Here is a 20,650-nt window from a genome sequence, read left to right as displayed (position 1 = left end):
TGACGAAAACTGCAGAAGATATATTCTTGCTACTAAGATTGATCCACATCTTTTCGTGTCTATCGTTGTTCTCACAATATCTCATGCACTTCTTTTTTTTACGTTGCCAGTAACACAAGATTGTTGTGCACATTACATTGCTCATAACGACGAAAGCAAGACATAACAATTAAATTACAAGCCTAAAAAATCATAAAGAAACTGAAGGAGAAAAGATACAAGAAGTTCGAGGCCTCCAAAAGACGAGCTCTCTTTTTTTTTGTTGTTGGATTGATTGGAGTGGAAATTCAGAGTCTTGGGAACTATCGTTTGGGAGAGGCGGGCATACTACCACCTCCTCCTCTAATGGAAAGTATTGGACCGTGAGACGAGCTTCTATTCATGGAATAAGGATCAAGAAACACAACCACAACCGAGATATCATCATGGAAATGCCTCCTCACACCTCGTTCAATCTTCTTCAGGTCTGAATATCGCATTTCTCTTTTCTTAGCTGCTACCCGAAGAGCAGCTTTGATTAGTCTCCTTGCGATCCCCTGGTCGAAGAGTAAGAAAAAGCACACCCCAAGTTAACAATCTCGTATAATATGGAAGTGGAAGAACATACATTACTTAAGTCTGAGCAACAAACAGTTCATTTCCCTCTAAAAAATAGTAGATTCCGCAAAGCACTTATTGTAAGTCATAACAGCGAAATTCCTACGCAAAAACACAACACTAGATGCTTTGATGACAAGCGGCACAGAACTACCTTTAAGTTTTCAGTAGGTTTGTTTTGGTACGGAGTAAAATATTTACTAGAAAATGTTTTCCAATTTTTCTATGTTTGATTGGTCAAAATGTTTTCGAAAATTTCTCTAGGAAAACAAGTTCCACAAGTGACGTTCCAAGTTCATTGCCTCATCTCCACCCAGCCCACCCCCCACAAACTCCCCACCCCATAGCGTTTTGCTAGATTATGTACAAATGCTCTTGGGATATTTTTGTTTCCATACTTACCAAACACTAGAAAATAAGTAAGAAACCCACATTTTCTAGAAAATTATGGAAAACATTTTCCTTCATACCACACACACCCTAAATGTTTTGTGCTAGAAAAAGGCACTTTCAGTAAGTAAATTTGCTTCTGTATCATGGACTCTTTTTAGATTATAATTTAATAGATAAAATCCTAGTGAAGGAGAACATAAAGGTCGTTATCGGAATTCGAATGCTTACATTTCGGGGTTGACTGTGGACTATATCAACTGCTTCCTGGTTGCTAAGATGTTCCCAGAGACCATCTGAACCAAATATGAGGAACTGATCTTTGGAAGTCAATCTGTGTATGAAAATTGATGGCTCCGCACTGAGGATTGGCTTGGAGAAGGATTCGGGCAATCTAAACTTTGCCAACAGCGGCGCCTGATTGAACTCTGCCCTCTTAAGATAGGCATCACCAATAGACCTTGAAACCTGTAAAGAGGATAACAAAGGAACATCAACGCTTGTATCACACACGATTCCACGACATCTCTCGGAGTGGAGCTTCCTTCCAAACCAAGATGCTTAATGCAACATTAGTCGAGTCTTTAAAACTCCAATGACAGTTGTCTCAAATCTCAAACTTTTTACTGGCATCCGAGATAAATAAGCGACTTACATTACATAAACAATCGGTCTATGTGGACAACATAGCTACTTATGGATTGTTTACTTGCAAAGATAGTAACCTAACCATTTATGTTGTACCCATAGGGTGTTTTTGGTATGGAACTTGTTTTCCAAATATTTTGACCAACCAAACACGGGAAAATTAGACAATATTTTCTGGAAAACGTTTTCCTCCATGCCAAGCACACCCACATCTCTACTCATAATAATCACATAAGAACTCTAGCTAGTAATGACTGAAAAAAATTCCTAATTCCTTTCTATTCAAAAGGGTGCTTGGATAAAGCTCTAATATGCTAATCATTTGATTGCAGCAAATAGTTTTCTTTTGTTTTTGCTAGTGTACAACTTCAGAGAAAATTATACCGCATATTTTTGGAAAATCAACACGAGATGGCCTAAAAATTTGATTTTTAACAGATAATCACCTGTATGATACCCTTCACACGCCAAACTTTGTGTTTGAGAAGCACAATCTGTGAATCCTCGGGATGCAACGATCTAAGCTCATCTCTCACAGACTCGTTATTAGCATTGTGCTCCATTGACAATTGAATAGCTGTCACGCCTCTTGCAGCCTTTTCTGCTCGACCTAATACCACACGTGAATCTCCGGCATTGGCAATATATAGTAGTCCATTGCATATTACACCCGCTAAACAGCAAGTTCCCACTGATGCAAGTTGTGGCTTCTCAAACCATTGTTGCTTCACAAGAGACAAAAACTCTTCTTCCGTTGTCAAGAAAGCTTTTTTTATGACATCTGCAGATATTTCTTGATGCTCTGTTGCAATTTCTGTTAATGAAGGGATATGAAGGTTAGTAGAAGAGCTACTATTGTTTATTCTACTCAACACTTTATGACACAGATGAAAATGAATTTTAGGGAAATAATTGTAAATATTTTTGGAGGATAATCTGATTTGGGATAAAAGCACTTTTGGTCCCTCAATTATCGGTAAATTCTGATTTATGATTCGACACATTTAACCTTCAATTAATTAAAATTGGCCCCTTTACATAGGAAATACGTTATATTTAGACTGTCTTATAAGTACACTACCGACTACCCTCAAATATGGAGTAACGGTAACACAATATATGGGTAATTAAATGGTGAATCGATTGACACTTTGGTGAATTTGTGATTAATCAAAAGCAAGGGGATCAAAAGTGCACATTTCAACTAATTGAAGGTTAAATGTGCATAATCAGATATCATAAGGACTAGCATCTGAATTTACCAAGAACTAAGGGACCAAAAGTGATATTAACCCATGTGAGTTTTTCGACAAAGTTTCAGGGTGAATGAATACATGCTAAACATCGATCGATCTGTTCAGTGCTGTAGGACATCTATCACCTAAGACTACTAATTTGACTAGCTTCAGTTGTGCGAGCGGATGATTGAGACTCTCATTTCAGTGGAAGATAAGGTTGACGTTTACTTAGTCAAGTCTCCACAAATTATGAGCATTTCATTACTGCCAACCTAATAGGCCAGTGATCCAAAGTCATACCAATAGAGGTGTTGAATGCACAGAAGTATTGAGAATTCAGATCATGATATTTCAAAAGTATACGGTGTCTAGAGATGGCAGCATGTATATATCTTCCTCGAGTCTGCCTCTACTGGAGTTTTATTGCATGTATCAAAAGCTTAGTCTTTCTAATAAATCTATTCAAAGAAGAAAATAGCATGCTGAGACGTTCAAATCTGATGACAGTTGCGTTGACATAACTAATGAAAATGACCAACCAGAGCTGATATTTCAAAATTTTATTTAACATGCCAAATAGACAACTAAATGCATTCAGAGCACCTCTTTGTTATAAACTATCCAATTAAATTGTAAGATCTTTAGTATTCAAGGTGGTAGTAAAGCAATATCGTGGTTAAATACTATAAATTTGACAAAAGACCCTCACAATTCTGTCTATCAAGTATGATCACTAGGCAAACTTTCAGCAAAAATCTTACAATCACCACATGTAAACACATCAAATATTGTAGAAGGCATAATATCAGATAGCAGGACCATGGCAAGATTGAGATACTAAATTGTATAGAAAGTTGGCTCGATTTTTTCGGAGATTAATGTACATGGATATCCAAACTTTTGTAAAGTTAAAACATTTTTGGTGCATTATCAATGAAACACTTGGCTTACTACAAAAATTGCAAATAGCACAATCTGAAAAGTCTAAAGATCAGATCTACCAACCTGAATCATAGTTTAGGATTTATGTCAAAACTTAACCAACATCGGCATTCAGAGCTTTGTACAAGTCAAATATTGTAAAAAAAACATTGCATTTATTCAATTAGATCAATTTAACAGATACCACAGCATAAAAGACACCGAAACATTCTTGAACTACGACATTAACACAACATCAAGAATCAATACGATAATATGCATTTAAGAAATCGAAAAATCATTGCATTTGTTCAATTAGATGAATCAATTCCACATAACAGATATACCACATCATGAAAAAGACACTGACATTTTTGAGCTACGACATTAACACAATATCAAGAACCAAAATTTATGAACATTTATGCCAACAAAAAATAACATGAATTACTCTTAAGATTGGAGAACAAAGTGTTGTTTTAAAAAAACTTAAACAGCAATGCATTCACAGCCTTGTAGAAGTCAAACTGCATTCATTCAATTAGATCAATCTAACAGATACCACAGCATACAAAAGAAACCAATACACTTTTGAGCTACAACATTAGCACAGTATCAAGAATCTAAACGACAATAAGCATTTACGCGATCGAAAAAATAACATGACTTACTCTTAAGATTGGAGAACAAAGTGTTGTTCACGAAACGGGACGTCTCTGGTCCTCCATGTCCATCATAGACACCAACAAATGTTCCATAAGGACCTGATTCAAGACAACTTAATGGCCCTGATTCAAGCTGGCTCTGATCCTCCATCAAATTATTAGCTTGTATTGTTCCCATAGAAAATTCTCCATTTACATGAACCCCCAAATTCTTATACCACATTAAACCATCAACCTTACCCCTAGGATGTCCACCCCCTTTCCCTACAACACCATCCCCCTCAACAGAAGGTTTCCAACAAGCTTTAACCATTTTTTTTTCTTTTTGCTTACAAATTTCAATAAAATTACATGTATAAAAGAAAGTTCTAATCTTGATGATAAAGTTTGAGTCTTTTTCTTATTTCCCTTTTTGGGGTGTTTACATATTTAACCAAAACAACCAGCAAACAATATATTCATCAAAAATCCTAACCTCAGCTGCAATTTTTGTTTATATTCAAAACCCACAACCTCAATTCTTGATATTATAATAACCCCACAAGTACAACAAGACCAAGACACCATTAATATGTAACAAACCTGCAAAGGGTATGGGCTAAAATTCAAGCACAATTTTTTTTTGTCCCACAAAGACAAGAAAACAATAGTTTTTATGTGAGTTCAGAGAATATGGTGCAGTATGTGTTCTTTAACATACCTTGAACCTGGTTTCTTGAAATTTTTGTGTGGACCTTAAATATAAATATATTGTGTCAATTTTCAACAACAAGCTTAGCTGTTAAAACACATAAAAGATTGATGTGACAGAGTTTGTTCCTAGATCAGAGGGATCAAACAGGGAATGGATAACAAAAAATAAAAATTGGGTTTTTTTTTTTTGATTAGAGGATCTTTTTGGATGGGTGTCAGAAGAGATCTCAGATTATGATGTGCAGAGAGACAAGAAAATTTAGGGTAAGAAAAATCTTTTAATTTTTATGCTGCTATATAGGGTCTGTTTACTGTCATTTTCTTTTTCTTTTGCTATTTTTATTTATAGCAGAAAACCCCTCCTATTTTCTCTCTTTTATTGTCTTTCAAGTAATTGTGATCCTGTTGCTTTCTAGGCCTTATTTGTTACTCCCTCCGTCACAAAAAAATTATCTTATTTTCTTTATTAATTTGTCTCAAAAAAATTAACACATTTTCACATTTGGAAACAATTTAATTTTATGTGATGATTTACCACATAACTATTTAAGGTTTGTTTTGGATCACACCTTTCAAAAGTCTTCCTTTATTCTTAAACTCCGTGTCTAGTCAAAGTAAGAAAATTTTTTTGGGACGGAGGGAGTAAATAATAAATTCAAGAACTCCATCCCAATAATAGGTATAAAACATAATGTGTGTGAGTGTGTGTGTATATATATATTCATCAATCACCATAAATGTTTAGGATTCTAAATTCAATTGTAGTCAAATAATAACAACCTTTTAGTTAAATTTGATATCCTAGATATAAATCTTTTATATTACAATTATATCCAATATTTTAATTGCTTCTTTAAAGATATTTTAGTTCTTAAAGGGTATAAAAGTCGTTCAATATTTGAAGAATATTTTGGTCAATCAATATTTGTATTCATGCTTTTAAAATAAATATAAATAGATATATTCTCTAATCATAGCTTTTTAGAGAAATTTTCCCCATCTTTAATATTCTCAACCCAGTTTTTGTCATGTAAAAGAATGTAACTAATTAAGTAAAAGTATTGGAATAAGAAGTATATACAATTTAGTCAAAATAATGGAGTTTCAATAATATTTTTTTTTTTTAGTTCTTTCTTTAAATGTAATCACTATTTATTTCAACTTTATAGGTCTGTTTGCTGTCAATTTCTTTTGCTATCTTTTAAATGTTTTTTATAGCAGAATCCCCTCCTATTTTATCCTTTTTATTGCCTTTCTCTCATCCTTAATTAGTTTTTCAGTGTTTCAAGTAATTGTGGTCATGTTGCTTTCTAGGCCTTTCTTTTTAATTTCAAGCACTCCATCCTAATAGACCATAATTAATATAAAAGGGATAATAGTACTTTGGTCTTTCAGTTATTTATAAATTCAAGTTTTGATCCTTGTGATATTTGATTGGATACTTTTAAATTTTAATTAATTAAAATATGTATTTCGGTTCCTTTTGTACAAAGCTTTTAAGAATATAATCACACGCAAAAGGGAAGAGGAGAAAGGAGTTGTATTTATATTTAAGAGATATATGAATAGAAAAATTAACTTAAATAGCTCTTCACCTAATCATTTAAATTGAAAATAGCCGGCGAATGTATAGTATATGTATGTATAATATGCGTATGCCACATGTGTAATCCATTCATAATCTATGTATACTGGTTAGAAAAAGTAAACATGAGTGAATTCGACCAGCTATTTATATGAAGATCATTCATATTAAAGAGAGGTAGTTTTGTAATCTGGGGTGATATAAGGTATTTTTTCATTTTTTATGTACATATATGGATTTTGAACACCCTAAAAAACTAGAGAAGAGGTTGGTTCAGTGGTTTAGGGTGTTCAAAATTCATCTTGAGGTTCCAAGTTCAAATTCCAGTCACTACATTTTTATTTTTCAAACCACCTCAATGAAAATCTTAGATCTGCCACTGTTTGTAATGTGAATTTTGATAGGGATAGTCTTGTCGTGAAAAAATAATTTTATCCATCCGCTTTGTTAAAATAAGGCATAAGTTGTACCTTCTCCCTAACAACAGATAATCTGCTTTTATTGGCTCAAAAGCACTTTTTAATTTCGGTCAAACACCTCAAATCTTAAAACAAGTACTTTTACAATACTTTTAACTTCTTAGAAGCTTGGTCAAACGGACGCAGAAACCTTTTACTTTCTCAATCCAATATGTATCTCAGCTACTTCAAGTAAATAAAAGTTTTCACCTATTATTCATGAACTATTGGTCAATTTTTGTGCGAATGAAGATTGTAACATGGATCACCTCACAAGCAAAAAAAAAAAGAAAAGATTATTTAGTTTGACCATAAGTTGCATATGCCTCCAACCAAATAAGGTACGTACGTGTTCCAATATTAGTAGTGTAACGCAAGAATATTCCAACACTAATAATGTTAATGCTAGAGCCTAGTTTTTCTACAACCTATATATTCAAAGAAAATGTATTTTATATATACAAAAAAATTTACTCATAGATATTGTGTCGTCATGAGACAGACAATAGCGACATAGATGTCTAAGAAAGTATTGTGCGCTTTATATAATTACATGGAAGAGTAAACAAATGAATTTGATTGGCACAAAAGTATATGCATTTGCCTAAAGTTTTGTTGAAACCTACAAACAGTTTTGTTGAAACCTACAAACACCATTTAGCAATTTGTTGCTTTGGATGGTTTCCTTACATATCAAGTAGTACATGTTGACTAGCTTCTATAATATACTAGTTTAATTTGTCTGCTTCCATAAATAGCATCTAAAAAAATATAAGAGGAACTACAAATATGCAATATGAACTTATAGTCTTCTGTATCTTGCTACTATATTTGGCTAATTGATCTACCACTTTGTTTTATTCACTATAGTCACTTCCATCTGGTGGTTCCTTTTCACAATTCTCGATTCTGATTGAATTAGGGAAGATTGGTATGTCTGGGGGCCATACCTTAACGCGTATATAGTAGATGATGATACTTTCTTGGTCAGAGGGGGATTATAAATTTAAAGTTTATAGGGTCCTACAACAGTCTCAAATTAATATACAATAAAAATTAGGTTTACTGTTCAATATTTATAGATATTAAGTGAATTTTTTAGTACAAATATGTTGTCGGGACAAACGCTATTACGTAAATTCGTGCTTGTAGCTAGGTCCGCCTCTGTTAATAAATCTAGATATATTAGTGGATCTTCAAATTGGCTGAAAATAGACCCACTCAGAGTAATATAAATTATCAGCTTGAAGGCACTCTATTTTATTGGTTGCTGCACTCAAAGATACAAAAGCCGCTATTTTATTGGTAATAACATTATAAATTTAAAAACAAAGTGCAGAGTTGCAGACAAAAAAGTTTGTGTTTATGGTTAAATTAAGGAGGACATGTGCTAGCTTTTCGTGAATGTGATATGTATCTTACTATATGTACTCCTTTTGTTTCTGATGAAAAGTACTCTTATGGTCCTATTTTGGTGAAAATTACTTTGTTGAGAATCTAGAAAACAAAAATCAAACATGATTGACTAGTTCACAAAGTTATTAGGCAGTGATTAGGACTTATGTTTGAGACAATGTGGAAGTTGTTTAAAAGAATCACCGTTGTTTTGGGGTCAAATATTGTTGGTTAAAGGTACCTTTCAACGCAGTTAGTAGAAAATGGACATATTGGCAAGTTTCACTTTTTGTACCAGGCTTGATATCAATATGAATATACATTCACATATTAGTAGGACATAAAACAAGAAAAATTATTGGTATATGAGTTCAAAATATTTATACAGATATCTATATAAAATGATTTCATCAATTATCAAATAGTATGAATTGAATTGACAATTGTTGGGCTAAAATAACTAAAGATACTCTAACATCGTGTAATATTTTTCGATTTGGCCAAATCTGTACGATTTTCATAAAAGGTCTCACACCATTAAGATTTAAGAGTATTCAATATCTTATAAATAACTTGTTTTTCTTTTCAATTTTCTACGTGAAACTTTGCGCACGCACCCAACACTCTCTCTTTGAATTAAGTTCCAGACCCACATTAGCATTCATGGGCTAATTTGAAAATGAAATAAGTGTCACCCACATCAGTATTTATGGCTACCAAATTTATTGGTTTTTTTTTTTTGGTCTATGCATAGTCAAACCTACGTATAAAGCTAGCACACTAGCCCATAAATGAGCAATGACACTAAGCTGGGCCCCACGATATGATATCACTCTGCAGTCTCTACACTCATCTCGCCGAACCTTTGGCACTGATATGAGTTGTTGGGTTAAAACAATCAAAATATACTCTTAATATAGTGTGATATTGTTCATTTTGGGCCAATCCCACCCAGTTTTCCTCAAAAGACCTCAAACTGTTAATCGTATTCAACACGTGATATAAGTAGCTTCGTTATCTCCTCTACTTTTCATGGGAAATTTGTTCACACACCCAACACAACTCACTATATCTATAGAAATACAAAGATAACTCCACACCACCCAGAGTTTTTTTGTGTATAATATATTTTATATTTTATTGTTTAGAAATATATCTTGAATAAGATTAATTTCTATCCAGGAGGTTCCATTTTGTTCTTTTCTCAAATTTAAGAGGTAAAATAAAATACAATTAAAGAACAGAACTGTCAGCTATGAGATTAAATTATGATTGTGCAAACCAAAAGAAATTTGATTGACAATGTTCTCCAATCTGTTTCCAATTTTTTACACAATTAATTTTCTAACCACAATCCCATTTTGCAGGAAAAAAAAAAAAAAAACAATGTTATCTTTGTCATTGGACGTATGTTGTCCACCAAAACTAATAGAAAACCACACATTGATTTGAATATTTATAAAAGAATATGAGAAAGGAGGGAGAGAAAAGAATTGAAGTGACCTTATTATTGTTGTCACTGTGCATTTCTTCATCTACTTGCTTTTGTTTTTTTTCTTCCTCTTTTCTTTCCTTTAATAAAAATATTCTACTTTAGAGTTCATGTAGGTATAAATTATTTGCTTTCGATCGAAGAGAGATGAGAACTAAAGGATTTGTTATATATGTGCTGACGATAGTGGCGGAGTCAGAATATTTGCCTAAGGGGTTCAAATATATGAAGAAGTAAATACACGAAGAAGCCAAGGTGGTTCAACATCTACTATATATACATAAAAAAATATTTTTAACCTTGTATATACAGCGTAATTTTTTGCCGAGGGGGACCTGGAGCGTAATTGAAAATAATTTTTACACTATCACAATTTGGAACCTTCATCTGATTAAATTGAGACTCGGCTCGACTTGCATCTTTCCAACAATATACATCGGAGTCTTCTTATCTAAGGCCAACTTCAATTTGTCAAATCAAAGTTTATCTCGTGTAGTTATTGTGGACTCATACAAAAATATTAAGTTGATGGTTAATGTATCATACTCATTACTCGGCTTTGCTTTCGGAGCTTGCATTTCCATTTATGTGGCAACTGATTCGGTAAGTTACACATTTAGCGTAAAAAGAACTGCCTTATGTTCGTTAAAAGGAGTGAGGGAAACTCAAATTAAACAAATATTTAAAGAAAAAAAATACTTAGAAGATGGACCTTATTACTTGTAGCTAATCTTGCGGATAGTTTTTATATTATCCTCCAGGGAAAGAAAACGGAGATATTTCAAGTTCTGAAAGTGAAATGCAAATACAATGAGAAAAGAAAAAATATTACTCCCTTTAGATTTATGTGTCTTAATTTGATTGGACACACAATTTAAGAAAGTAGAGAATTTTTAAATCTCGTGATCTTAAATTAAATGTGTATAATTTATTAAAATGTCCTTTGAATCTTGCAGTCTTAAACATGTCATGTGAGATATTAGTATTAAAGAATCACTAAATATAGGATATGACATTATTTACGAATAGATGGAAAAAAAAAAGACACATAAATTAAAATAAATAAAGTATATGTATTGCCTAAATCCTTCCTGTGGGTCCGATAGTGACGGATTTAAGCAATTTGAATTAAAGGAAGGCAAAAAAAAAAAACAATAAGTAGTGTCACCATACATTATTATGATAGAATATCTCAATGCATTTAATGTAGGAATTATTTTGATTGGACTTGCACACAATCTTTGATTTTTGGAACATAGAGTAAGTAATAGCAACTAAAAATAATTAATGGACATGAAAATAAGCCTAACTTAACGAATTCTTATGGGCATTTTTGTTTTGTCACCTTAGCAATAATGTAGACATGTGAGACTTAAAAGAGTCGTGAATGAGAGCAAACTAAAGTAAATAAAGAAAATGAAAAGTCAAACCAACTACTCATATTGAGTGTAAATCTGCTGAGTGATTTTGATTTAAACCAAATGTGTCACTATCCGTTTTCTAGACGAGTCACAACCGACACTTAATGTCTTGACTTAATCGAGAGAACCTTTTTTCCTATTCTATTTTGTTCTAAGTCCAACATGCCAAACAAATCATATACTTCAAAATAGATTATAACTTCTCCACTGAAACTTTGTTCAAGTAATATTTTAAAAATCAAAGCTGTCATTCTTGTAAACATCTTAAATGCTTCGGAAATATAAGGCCCCGTTTGTCCATAGATACCAAAAAAAAAATCATTTTTTTTTTGAAATTTTGGAGCTGGAGTTTTAGTTGTGTTTGGCCATAGTTTTTGAAATTGTAGTTTTTGATAAAATGTAGTTGTAAAAAAGTGAAAAAAGGAAAATTTTTTGAAAAACAAGTTTTTGAAAATTTTGGTATTCCGGAATACAACTTCAAATTGTATTCGGAATTCTTATAGCTAAACGCTGAAAAGTGAAAAAAGTGAAAAAAAATTCGGAATAAAGTGAATAATTCTTATGGCCAAACACCTACTAAATGTAAGGTGAAATTCCATACCCAACTATACTAATGTCTATGAAGCTTCCAATCATGAAAAATTGACGGACTGCACAAGGCACAAATTCCATGGGTGAAGAACAAAGAGTCCATTCCAAGAAAATAGTACCAATCAACTGTTGGAGTGAGGGAATATTCTAGTTTGAATTTTGTTCGTCTGCAAAAACCTACACTCACATTGATATAGGCTGACGCAGGTTCCATAAAGAGAGTGTCAGTATATCAATTATCGGTACACAGTGAGTCTCAATGATCCTCTCACTAAAACTGATATGAGACTTAAGAAAATATGAATGCATATACATTAAATTTTGGATAAAAAACATTTTAATACTCAAGCATGTAAAATTTGGAAACAACTGTCCCATAATTCTTGCAAGTTTCTAAAAGCTTTTTTTGGTCAAAAAGTTTCTAAAAACTTGTTCTTTCTTTTCTTTTATATTTTGGGGAGAACTACTCGACTCTGATTTATTATGATTTTCATAGATTATATCATATGATCAGTATGGCAGACGAGCCAACCTTATTGCTTGGACCCCATTCATGAGGTGCATGCCTCACAGTTCAAGGTTCTACCATACTTTCATTTTGTGCCTCATTAGGTCATCCATTACCGGACTACGGTTACTAATTTCATCACCCTAATGTGGTTAGTAATCTCCTACTGTGGAACGAGTAGTTTCAAGGTAAAACGTAATATGACTATAGCTACGAATACCCATTTCATCAAAAGTTTAAGTTATTTATCTCTCAAAACAGTATCATAAAATTTCATTTTGGCTCCATGGCTTTAACTTTAATTTTAACTTGTCATTTTAAGCTCACCATGACATTCATTCTTCACTTTAAAACAACAAACATGTTTTTGAACACTTCATAAAAAGCATACGAGAAACTTTGAAACTTGCATGATTTCATAACAATTGAAACCATGTAAACATGGCTTAAAGAGATCATATTAATACTTCTCCTTTCATGATACTTTTATAGACGGATCCCAATTAATCTAATACGTGTATGTGTGAAAGTTAATGTGATACCTCTTCAAACGTATAAGAGCATATATATGGTCCTTATTTTTTATCGATAAACCTGAGCGATGCGATACACGATTTGAAATTTGATGGATAGTAAGCTTTTGTTTCCACCCTTTTCCAATTAAATATCAAACTTTTATCAGCTTCCAGACTCGAACCCGTGACATATACCTAACTCATAAATCATGTATTACACTTATACCATTAGATCAAAGTCCGGGAAAAGGTGCCTATGGTCTTCTGTCCTAATTTGCACATTAAATTATCATTTGATAAATGCTTTATTAACTCACCCTAGCTACCAAATAGTCATGTAGTAACAAAAGGGGAATCAAAATCACTTTAAGGAAAATGGTAACTATAATTGGTACCACAAAAAAGAAGGAAAAAAAGAGATCAGTGATTGTGACATGTTTCTGCAGTTGGATAACATTCATTGGATGTGTAAAGTACCCAGTACATATTGTACAAAGAGCAAGAGACATTCTTGTTTATGTCCAAATTCAATTGATGAAAATCCTCCTTATCTCTATGGAAATTCACCACCTGACCAACTTGTTTTTACCTTCTTTTTCAAATAGCTTGTGATCTTCTAGTTGTGTAATTCGTTACTAGACATTGACCGGGAAAGTCATAAAAGAACGTTAAACTTAATTAGAGAGAGATATGATGCAAAAATAGTCGATAAAATCAAATCAGCGATGTGAACTACACAACCTTTTTGCTCGAAGCTTTGCCAGAAAACTTCTACTATATGAATCGAGTCTAATAACTTTAAGTTTTGGATTCGTCTATATCCGGGACCCTCTAACTGTCCACATTTCACAACCATAATGTGAGTTCAGCAATTGGAGATCAAATTGCTTCATCTTAATGACATGGATTGTAGTCTTGTAGACTTGGTGACACAAGTTGTCAACTTTGTTGTGACTAGTCCTTTTTCATATTCCTCTCATCCTATTTTGTCTGACAAACTCGTTATTTTAATTAGTCCTAATTAAAACATATTAATATCTTCTCTTAAATGGTAAAGTCCACAATTTTCAAGAGGTCAAATTAATAGGTATTAAATCCTGCTTATTGGTTTTGCCAAGGGAGAAATTCCTTTTATATATCTTGGTGTAATGGTGTCCCTTTGAGCACCAAGAGAATGTTTGTTGTCCAATGCCAACCAGCCAGCCACTAATTAATAAAATGTTAGGAAGAATAATCCCATGGACTGCGAGATTTCTATCCTATGCTTGTAGAGTATCAATTGCTTAAAAGTCTAATAATGTCCATATTAATTTTCTGTGCACAACTTGTTGTATTACCAAAAAAGTTTGTCCAGACAAGAGGGGATATGTATGAGATCCTTTTGGAAGGAGTCAGCTGAGACTTCTAAAAAGGCTCTAATAGCTTGGGATAAATCGCATTGAATATCAGCTAGTGGCCTGAACTTGACCAATATACTGGTGTGAACAAAGCAGCAATATGCAAATTATTATGGGCATTAGCAGGCATCCTGGATTGTCCCAAAAAAGATTAAAGCAAAGAAACTATTATGAAGAAGCATGGTGTTCAATGCAACAAAATAGCTTCAGTATTAGAAGTATGTATAGGAGACTATAAGGGGACTGGTCTATAGTAAGTAGGAGAAGGCTGGTTTGCAACAACTATGGATTACCTAGGTGAATCTTCATGTTGAGTGTGATTATACACCAGAGATAGATTGCAAGATGGTGTCAACAAGTCTGTAATGTCCAATGTGTGAAACAGAAGTTGAAAACATCATTCCCTTGTTATTCCAGTGTGCTAAGAGGGAGAGCCGAGATTTAAAGCTTGTGCGTTCTGGATTCTGATTCTTTTAAGTTATTGGTTATAATTTAATAATATGTACAAATTGAATGAATTTTTAAGACAAATACAAAGTTTAAACCAAAGTTACTGAGTTCGGCCTAACCCGTAGCCGTCACTCTAGCTCTGCCCTGAATGTGCTATCTCTACTAGGGGTTATAAGGGGAACTTTGGATTGGCTATGGTGATAACCCAAGAAGTGTATTTTAGAGCTTGCTTAAGGCCTAGACTAGCCAGAAAATTGTCTCTGTTGAATGTATATTCAGTATGATTGATCATTGAGTATAGTTACTGATTGGTAAGGATGTTGTTAACGATCCTAGAGGTTGGGAAGCATGTACAAACCTTATGTCCAATAATACTTCCAGTTTGTTAATAAATTATATACCAAAAAAATAATTCATGCTTTATATTTCTTCCATCATGAAAAACAGAGAGAAATGAAGCTTTTTTTGAGTTTTGGAAGGTATCTCTCTACACAAATATAGTAGGAGTAATTCATTTATACCTTTTTTTTCCCCTCAAACTCTTGAAAAGTTCCAAATCACACAACACAAAATTAAGTGATTATAAATTAAGTACCAAGAAAAGACCAACTATTTCTTAAAGCATTGGAAATTAGCCGAGCTCTGGGATGGAAAAATCTTGTGGTAGGAAACTTTATCCCTTTAATTGGCATTACAAGGAAAGAATTCGAATTAATCGGATTTAACTCATTATTAGTAAAATAATTATGTACATTCGACTATGATAAATTATTTCGTAGATTTAAGTGAAGATATTATTAAACTCTTTAATTTTCGAGTAAAGGGAGTTACCCATCTCTTTTGTTTTTTTGTGTTCTTTTATGGTTGATTTGGAACCTCTTAACATTTCTCGCTTTTGATCTCCAAATATGTTAGGTGTCAACGTTCTAAATTAGGTTTCTGTTCTACACACTCACAAGTCAAATTTGGGCTCCTGATAAAATCCACAAATAATCAAATTGGGCCATATTTTCCAGCCCCTACTCGACTTGACTTATGTTGTATATAATTTGACAGATAGGTCACTTTCTTTATTTTTCTTCTTTAACCTAACTGCCTCTTGATTGTTAGCTGACAAACTCGATTCGTTGTCGTGTATGAAGTCTAAATTGTGTACATTCTATCATTGTTTTGGCCAGTGTATTGAATTAGTAATTATGTACTAGCATAGTTTTTCAATGTCTCTGTTTGTACACTGCTAACTTTTACGAAAACTATTATTTTGGCTAGTCAAACTGGAATAGGAAGTTGATCACCTATTTCCTTATTATCACATGGCAGCTGTCAACCTTTATTTACAAGAAAAAACAAGTACACCAAACTCAAGATTTGAAATGAAGCAACAATTCAAATTTGAATTTATTATATTAAGAACAACTAGCAGTCCAACTGAAATGCTTCATTGTCCTATAGAACTTTTTGTACAATAAAACCACATTACCACCCTCAACATTATTGCAGCATACACTTAGCACTATACTATGCCTAACAATCAAGGGGCACAAAATCACCCCTCCCTTATCCTTAATATCAGCGGCGAATCTAGAATTTCAAGTCATTAAATTCTGCTCTTTATATAATCAACTTTTTTTACACACATATATAGTCTGAGCTAGATGCAATGAGTGTTTTAAAACCCGTTGTGTCTAGTCTAAATCTGCCAGTGGTCCTATCCCTGTATTTATGTCCCCAATATTTGCCTACCCAATTTGGTCCATGACCCCATCCCTTAACAAATCAACTCTGCATACTTCAAATGCCAAAAGAACCAAAAAGGAGACTTTGGTGCGGCATGCGCCACATTATGCCATATGACACCTAGAAAGCAAATGACCTAATGGCTATTGAAGCTTAATCAATGTTGCTTGGATTCTCCAAAGTGTTGTTGTATCTTTGTCGAATTCTTCACGAATACATAGGCTTTGGAGAATACAATACACACTCAGTAGTCTTTTGAAAAGTTTGAGTATCAAGGAGCTAGTGAAGGAACTAATGCTTCTTGATTCTAAAAGATTTGTATTAGAAAATTCGTTGAATATCTACAAATTATTACCTTAGAACCAGGGGCGTATTTAAAGGTCGGTGTTCATTAACACTCGCAAAAATTTGTATTAGATAAATTTTCTTTTATATGTTTTGAACACCCTCAATATCTACAAATTATTAACGCCATCGCTAACCCAATTACTCTAAAGAATCAGAATCCCCGACCCATCATAAACTTCAAATTCTGGTTTTGACTCTGCATAGCGCTTAACTAGATTTAATCATTTGGCTTCTCTGCATTTGAGTCTGAATTTTCTCTTTAGCATGCCTCAGTGCATCAAGAACTTCTCTCACTGTAGCATCAAGAACAATTGGATCAATAGTTTGCTTTGTCTTTGGAAGATCCACAGGAACTAATGCCAATGAATTGTCCTCTTGATTTCCTCCATTTTTCTCTTCCTCCTCAACTGAAGATTTCAAACTAGAATCATAATAACAATAATGTTATGAGATTTTGATGGTTTCACATGAACAAAGAAAAAAAGATAACATTAGGTTTTATCTGCAAATTAAGTATGAGTTTAAACTCTAAACACGAATAATCTAATACTATCAACTAATTTTTTTTTGGGAAATTAACTTAAATAGCTGCCCATCCAAAAAAATAGCCCATAATTGTATAATATATGTATAATATATAATGGCTAGAGGATAAAGATATGTTTGGCTGCTCGAATTCAAAAGCAATATTAGTCAGATCCTTCAAAAATGTTGATGGAGCTTGGGTGGGCGGATCTTTCAAAAATTATGCATTTTTTTTGGAATACACGGGTGCGGTGTCATTTTTTAAGGTTTCAAGCAACATGTAGTTTAAAGATAGTTAACTATACCGGTCTATAAAAAGAGAGATTTAAAACTTGAAAAATAAGCTGATACTGTCACTGTAATATAAGTTAAATCATTGAGTATACTGTATACATACCTAGTGGAATCTGACTTTGAGAATTCAAATTCACTTGATTTTGCTGAATGGTCTTTTGCTGAAGAATTCTCATTATTATCTTGGCTAGAAGTACTCATTTGTGAAGCATCTTTCTCTAAATTGACTGAGTTTTCTTCATATTTTGATCTCTTCTCAATGACCTCTAAACAATTGTTGTTTTCAACATTTTCATAGCAAGATTTTGTACTCCCAACAGATTCTTGACACTCAGTGTCTTGTGAATTTTGAACCTTATCTGTAGATGTTACTGATATTTCATCTGAAATATTATAAGATATATTCTTGGATTCAAGCTTCTTTAATAGAAATATAAGCTTCTTCTCAGCTTTGTTTCTTGATTTAGTCTCTTCTCTCAACTTATTCTCCAGTTCAATCAGCTGTAATTTTTCAAAGAATTACACCATGTTACACCATGTTATGTTACTCCAAGTTCTGAATTTGAAAAATTAAACAGTTTCTTTAAGTAGGCGTTTGGACATTAAAAGTTTTTCCTTTTTTGTTGAAAAATAATATTCAAAACACTGTTTGGTAGTAGAATGTAATGAGTTGTTGGGCAGATATTGAAGATGAGTTTTTCGAGTTTGAAAATTTGGACCAAAACTGTTCTTGAGAGAATTTTATTTTTCTACTCACAAAATTTTAATCTTTTCTCAAGTGAAATGCATGTTCATAGTTCACACTGACACAACTTCAACTTCTAAATAGTACTATTTTTCGACTTCAATTTCAAAAATTCTTTTTTCGAATTTCAACTAAATCTATGTCCAAACGCCTATTAAAATTTAAACTAACAGCATTAACAATTTTTCTTAAAAAAACAGAGGAATGGAAAATTAGAAACCTTGTTTCCTATAATATCTGCCTCTTCTTTTGCACTTCTTGAAGCCACTCTTTCAGCAAGCAATCTTCCTCTTAGACATTCCACAGTTCTCAAACTATCATCTTCTTCCATTTTCTTCTCACTGAAAAAAAAAAATAGTTGATGGATGTATAATATATGTATAATTCATGTATAACGTATATATAATCAGTATATGTGTATCATCTATGTATATCAGCTATAGAAAATAAACAGTAAATTCGGCCGACTATTTGTGTGAAAATTCCAAAAAACCCATATCACAAATGTGCCAAGAAACTCAAAGGAATGGGGAAAAAAAATTATTTAGAACTACACACTTGAGCAGTTTCAAGAAAGCATAAAAGAATGAGATAAGTACCTCCATTTTCCATCTGCATTTCCTTCAAAGGTCATCTTCGAAGTATTTTTTTTGTAAATTTGGTAACTTTTGATCAGAGGGAAACATCTAAATCCCAAAGGAGAACTAAGGAAAACACCTTTTGTTTTTACAAAGATAATCACAGGTAGGGCTGTTCACAGTTTTGGTTAAAACCAAAACCAAACTGAAAATTTAACCAAATCGAATAAAAAAACCGACATTTGGTTTGGTTTGGTTTGGTTTGGTTTTAAATTTGAAAAACCGATAATATTTGGTTTGGTTATGGTTATAGTAAAAAATAACCGAATAAATAACCGAACCAAACCGATAGTTATATACATAAAAGTTATAATTATTTATATGTATAATATTAACTTTTCATAAATAATTAAAGATATTTTATACCTTTTAATTATTAATTTAATTTTGGTTTACTTATTTTTAAGGCCCATGTCTTAAAAGAATATGTCCAAGTCAACAATCCATTCCCAACTCTAATAAGTCGTAAGCATAAGGGTAAAAAGTAAAAATCCTACTATCTCTTTTCATTTTACATTCGCCATCAGCATGTCTTTCTCTCAATATGCAAGCAAAGTTCGCCTGTGGTAGTGAGGAAAAAAAGAACTTCATAAGAAATTTGAAGAATGTAGAGAGAGAGAATATTCGAATTGTCGAAACTGATCATAAATTGAAAAACCGAACCAAACCGACAATAACCAAACCGGTGGTTATTATTTTACTTGGTTTGGTTATGGTTTTAGACATTTAAAAACCGACTAAATTGGTTTGGTTATGATTTTAACCAATAACCGACCCAAACCGAACCATGAACACCCCTAATCACAGGGTCACTGAGAAGTGAGAAAAGGTAGGGATTTATTAGAGCTATATTCCTCCAACTCAAGTTATGTAACTTGTTTAAGGGTACAAAATTTTAGAAAAAAATGAAAGAGTTTTAAAATTTGTGATCTAAAATAAATCATAATTATTCACGTAACTATAGATTATTTAAGAAAAAATTAAAAAATTAAATTATTTCTATTAAATATAATAGAGTATTTTTTTAAAAAAATAAAATATTTTACATACATTGAGACACAAGAATAGTAGGAAACACGATTTTTCTTTTTAAATAACTTTTGAGGTGCAAATTTCTGTTTACTCAAAAAAGAAAGAAATATTCAGTTTGAAATCATTACTGTTATAGAAAAAAGAAAACTCCAGAGTCAGTTGCCCCACCATAAATTGTCTCTTTCTGTTAATAACTTCACATTAAAGATGCAGTGCTAGCACACTTTAACTTCTCATTAATGCAACATTAACAAATTCTTTTCCTACTTTTAAAAATTCAAACATTTAAAAAGTAATGTAATTGTAAAATTTGAAACCATATAAGGCTTGACAAGGCCTGATGACAAAGGTGTTTACTTTTTAAATA

General features: G+C 32.6%; 2 protein-coding genes across 2 annotated transcripts; both read right to left on the bottom strand.

Moving 5' to 3' along the window:
- On the bottom strand, positions 1-5,456 carry LOC132057220 (probable protein phosphatase 2C 38). Its single transcript, XM_059449710.1, has 5 exons — positions 5,160-5,456; positions 4,466-5,041; positions 2,082-2,449; positions 1,219-1,455; positions 1-536 (listed from the first exon to the last, which is right to left on the bottom strand). Exons 2-5 carry the CDS (start codon positions 4,770-4,772, stop codon positions 303-305), a joined length of 1,146 nt encoding a protein of 381 aa, XP_059305693.1. The 5' UTR covers positions 4,773-5,041; positions 5,160-5,456; the 3' UTR covers positions 1-302.
- An 11,730-nt stretch (positions 5,457-17,186) lies between these two features.
- LOC132058512 (uncharacterized) lies at positions 17,187-19,351 on the bottom strand. Its single transcript, XM_059450991.1, has 4 exons — positions 19,213-19,351; positions 18,834-18,954; positions 17,972-18,369; positions 17,187-17,470 (listed from the first exon to the last, which is right to left on the bottom strand). Exons 1-4 carry the CDS (start codon positions 19,245-19,247, stop codon positions 17,257-17,259), a joined length of 768 nt encoding a protein of 255 aa, XP_059306974.1. The 5' UTR covers positions 19,248-19,351; the 3' UTR covers positions 17,187-17,256.
- Between the last annotated feature and the right edge of the window lie 1,299 nt (positions 19,352-20,650).

This window comes from Lycium ferocissimum, chromosome 5, assembly GCF_029784015.1.
Source record: "Lycium ferocissimum isolate CSIRO_LF1 chromosome 5, AGI_CSIRO_Lferr_CH_V1, whole genome shotgun sequence".
Classification (NCBI taxonomy): Eukaryota; Viridiplantae; Streptophyta; class Magnoliopsida; order Solanales; family Solanaceae; genus Lycium; species Lycium ferocissimum.
This window is presented reverse-complemented; position numbering and strand designations above follow the sequence as displayed.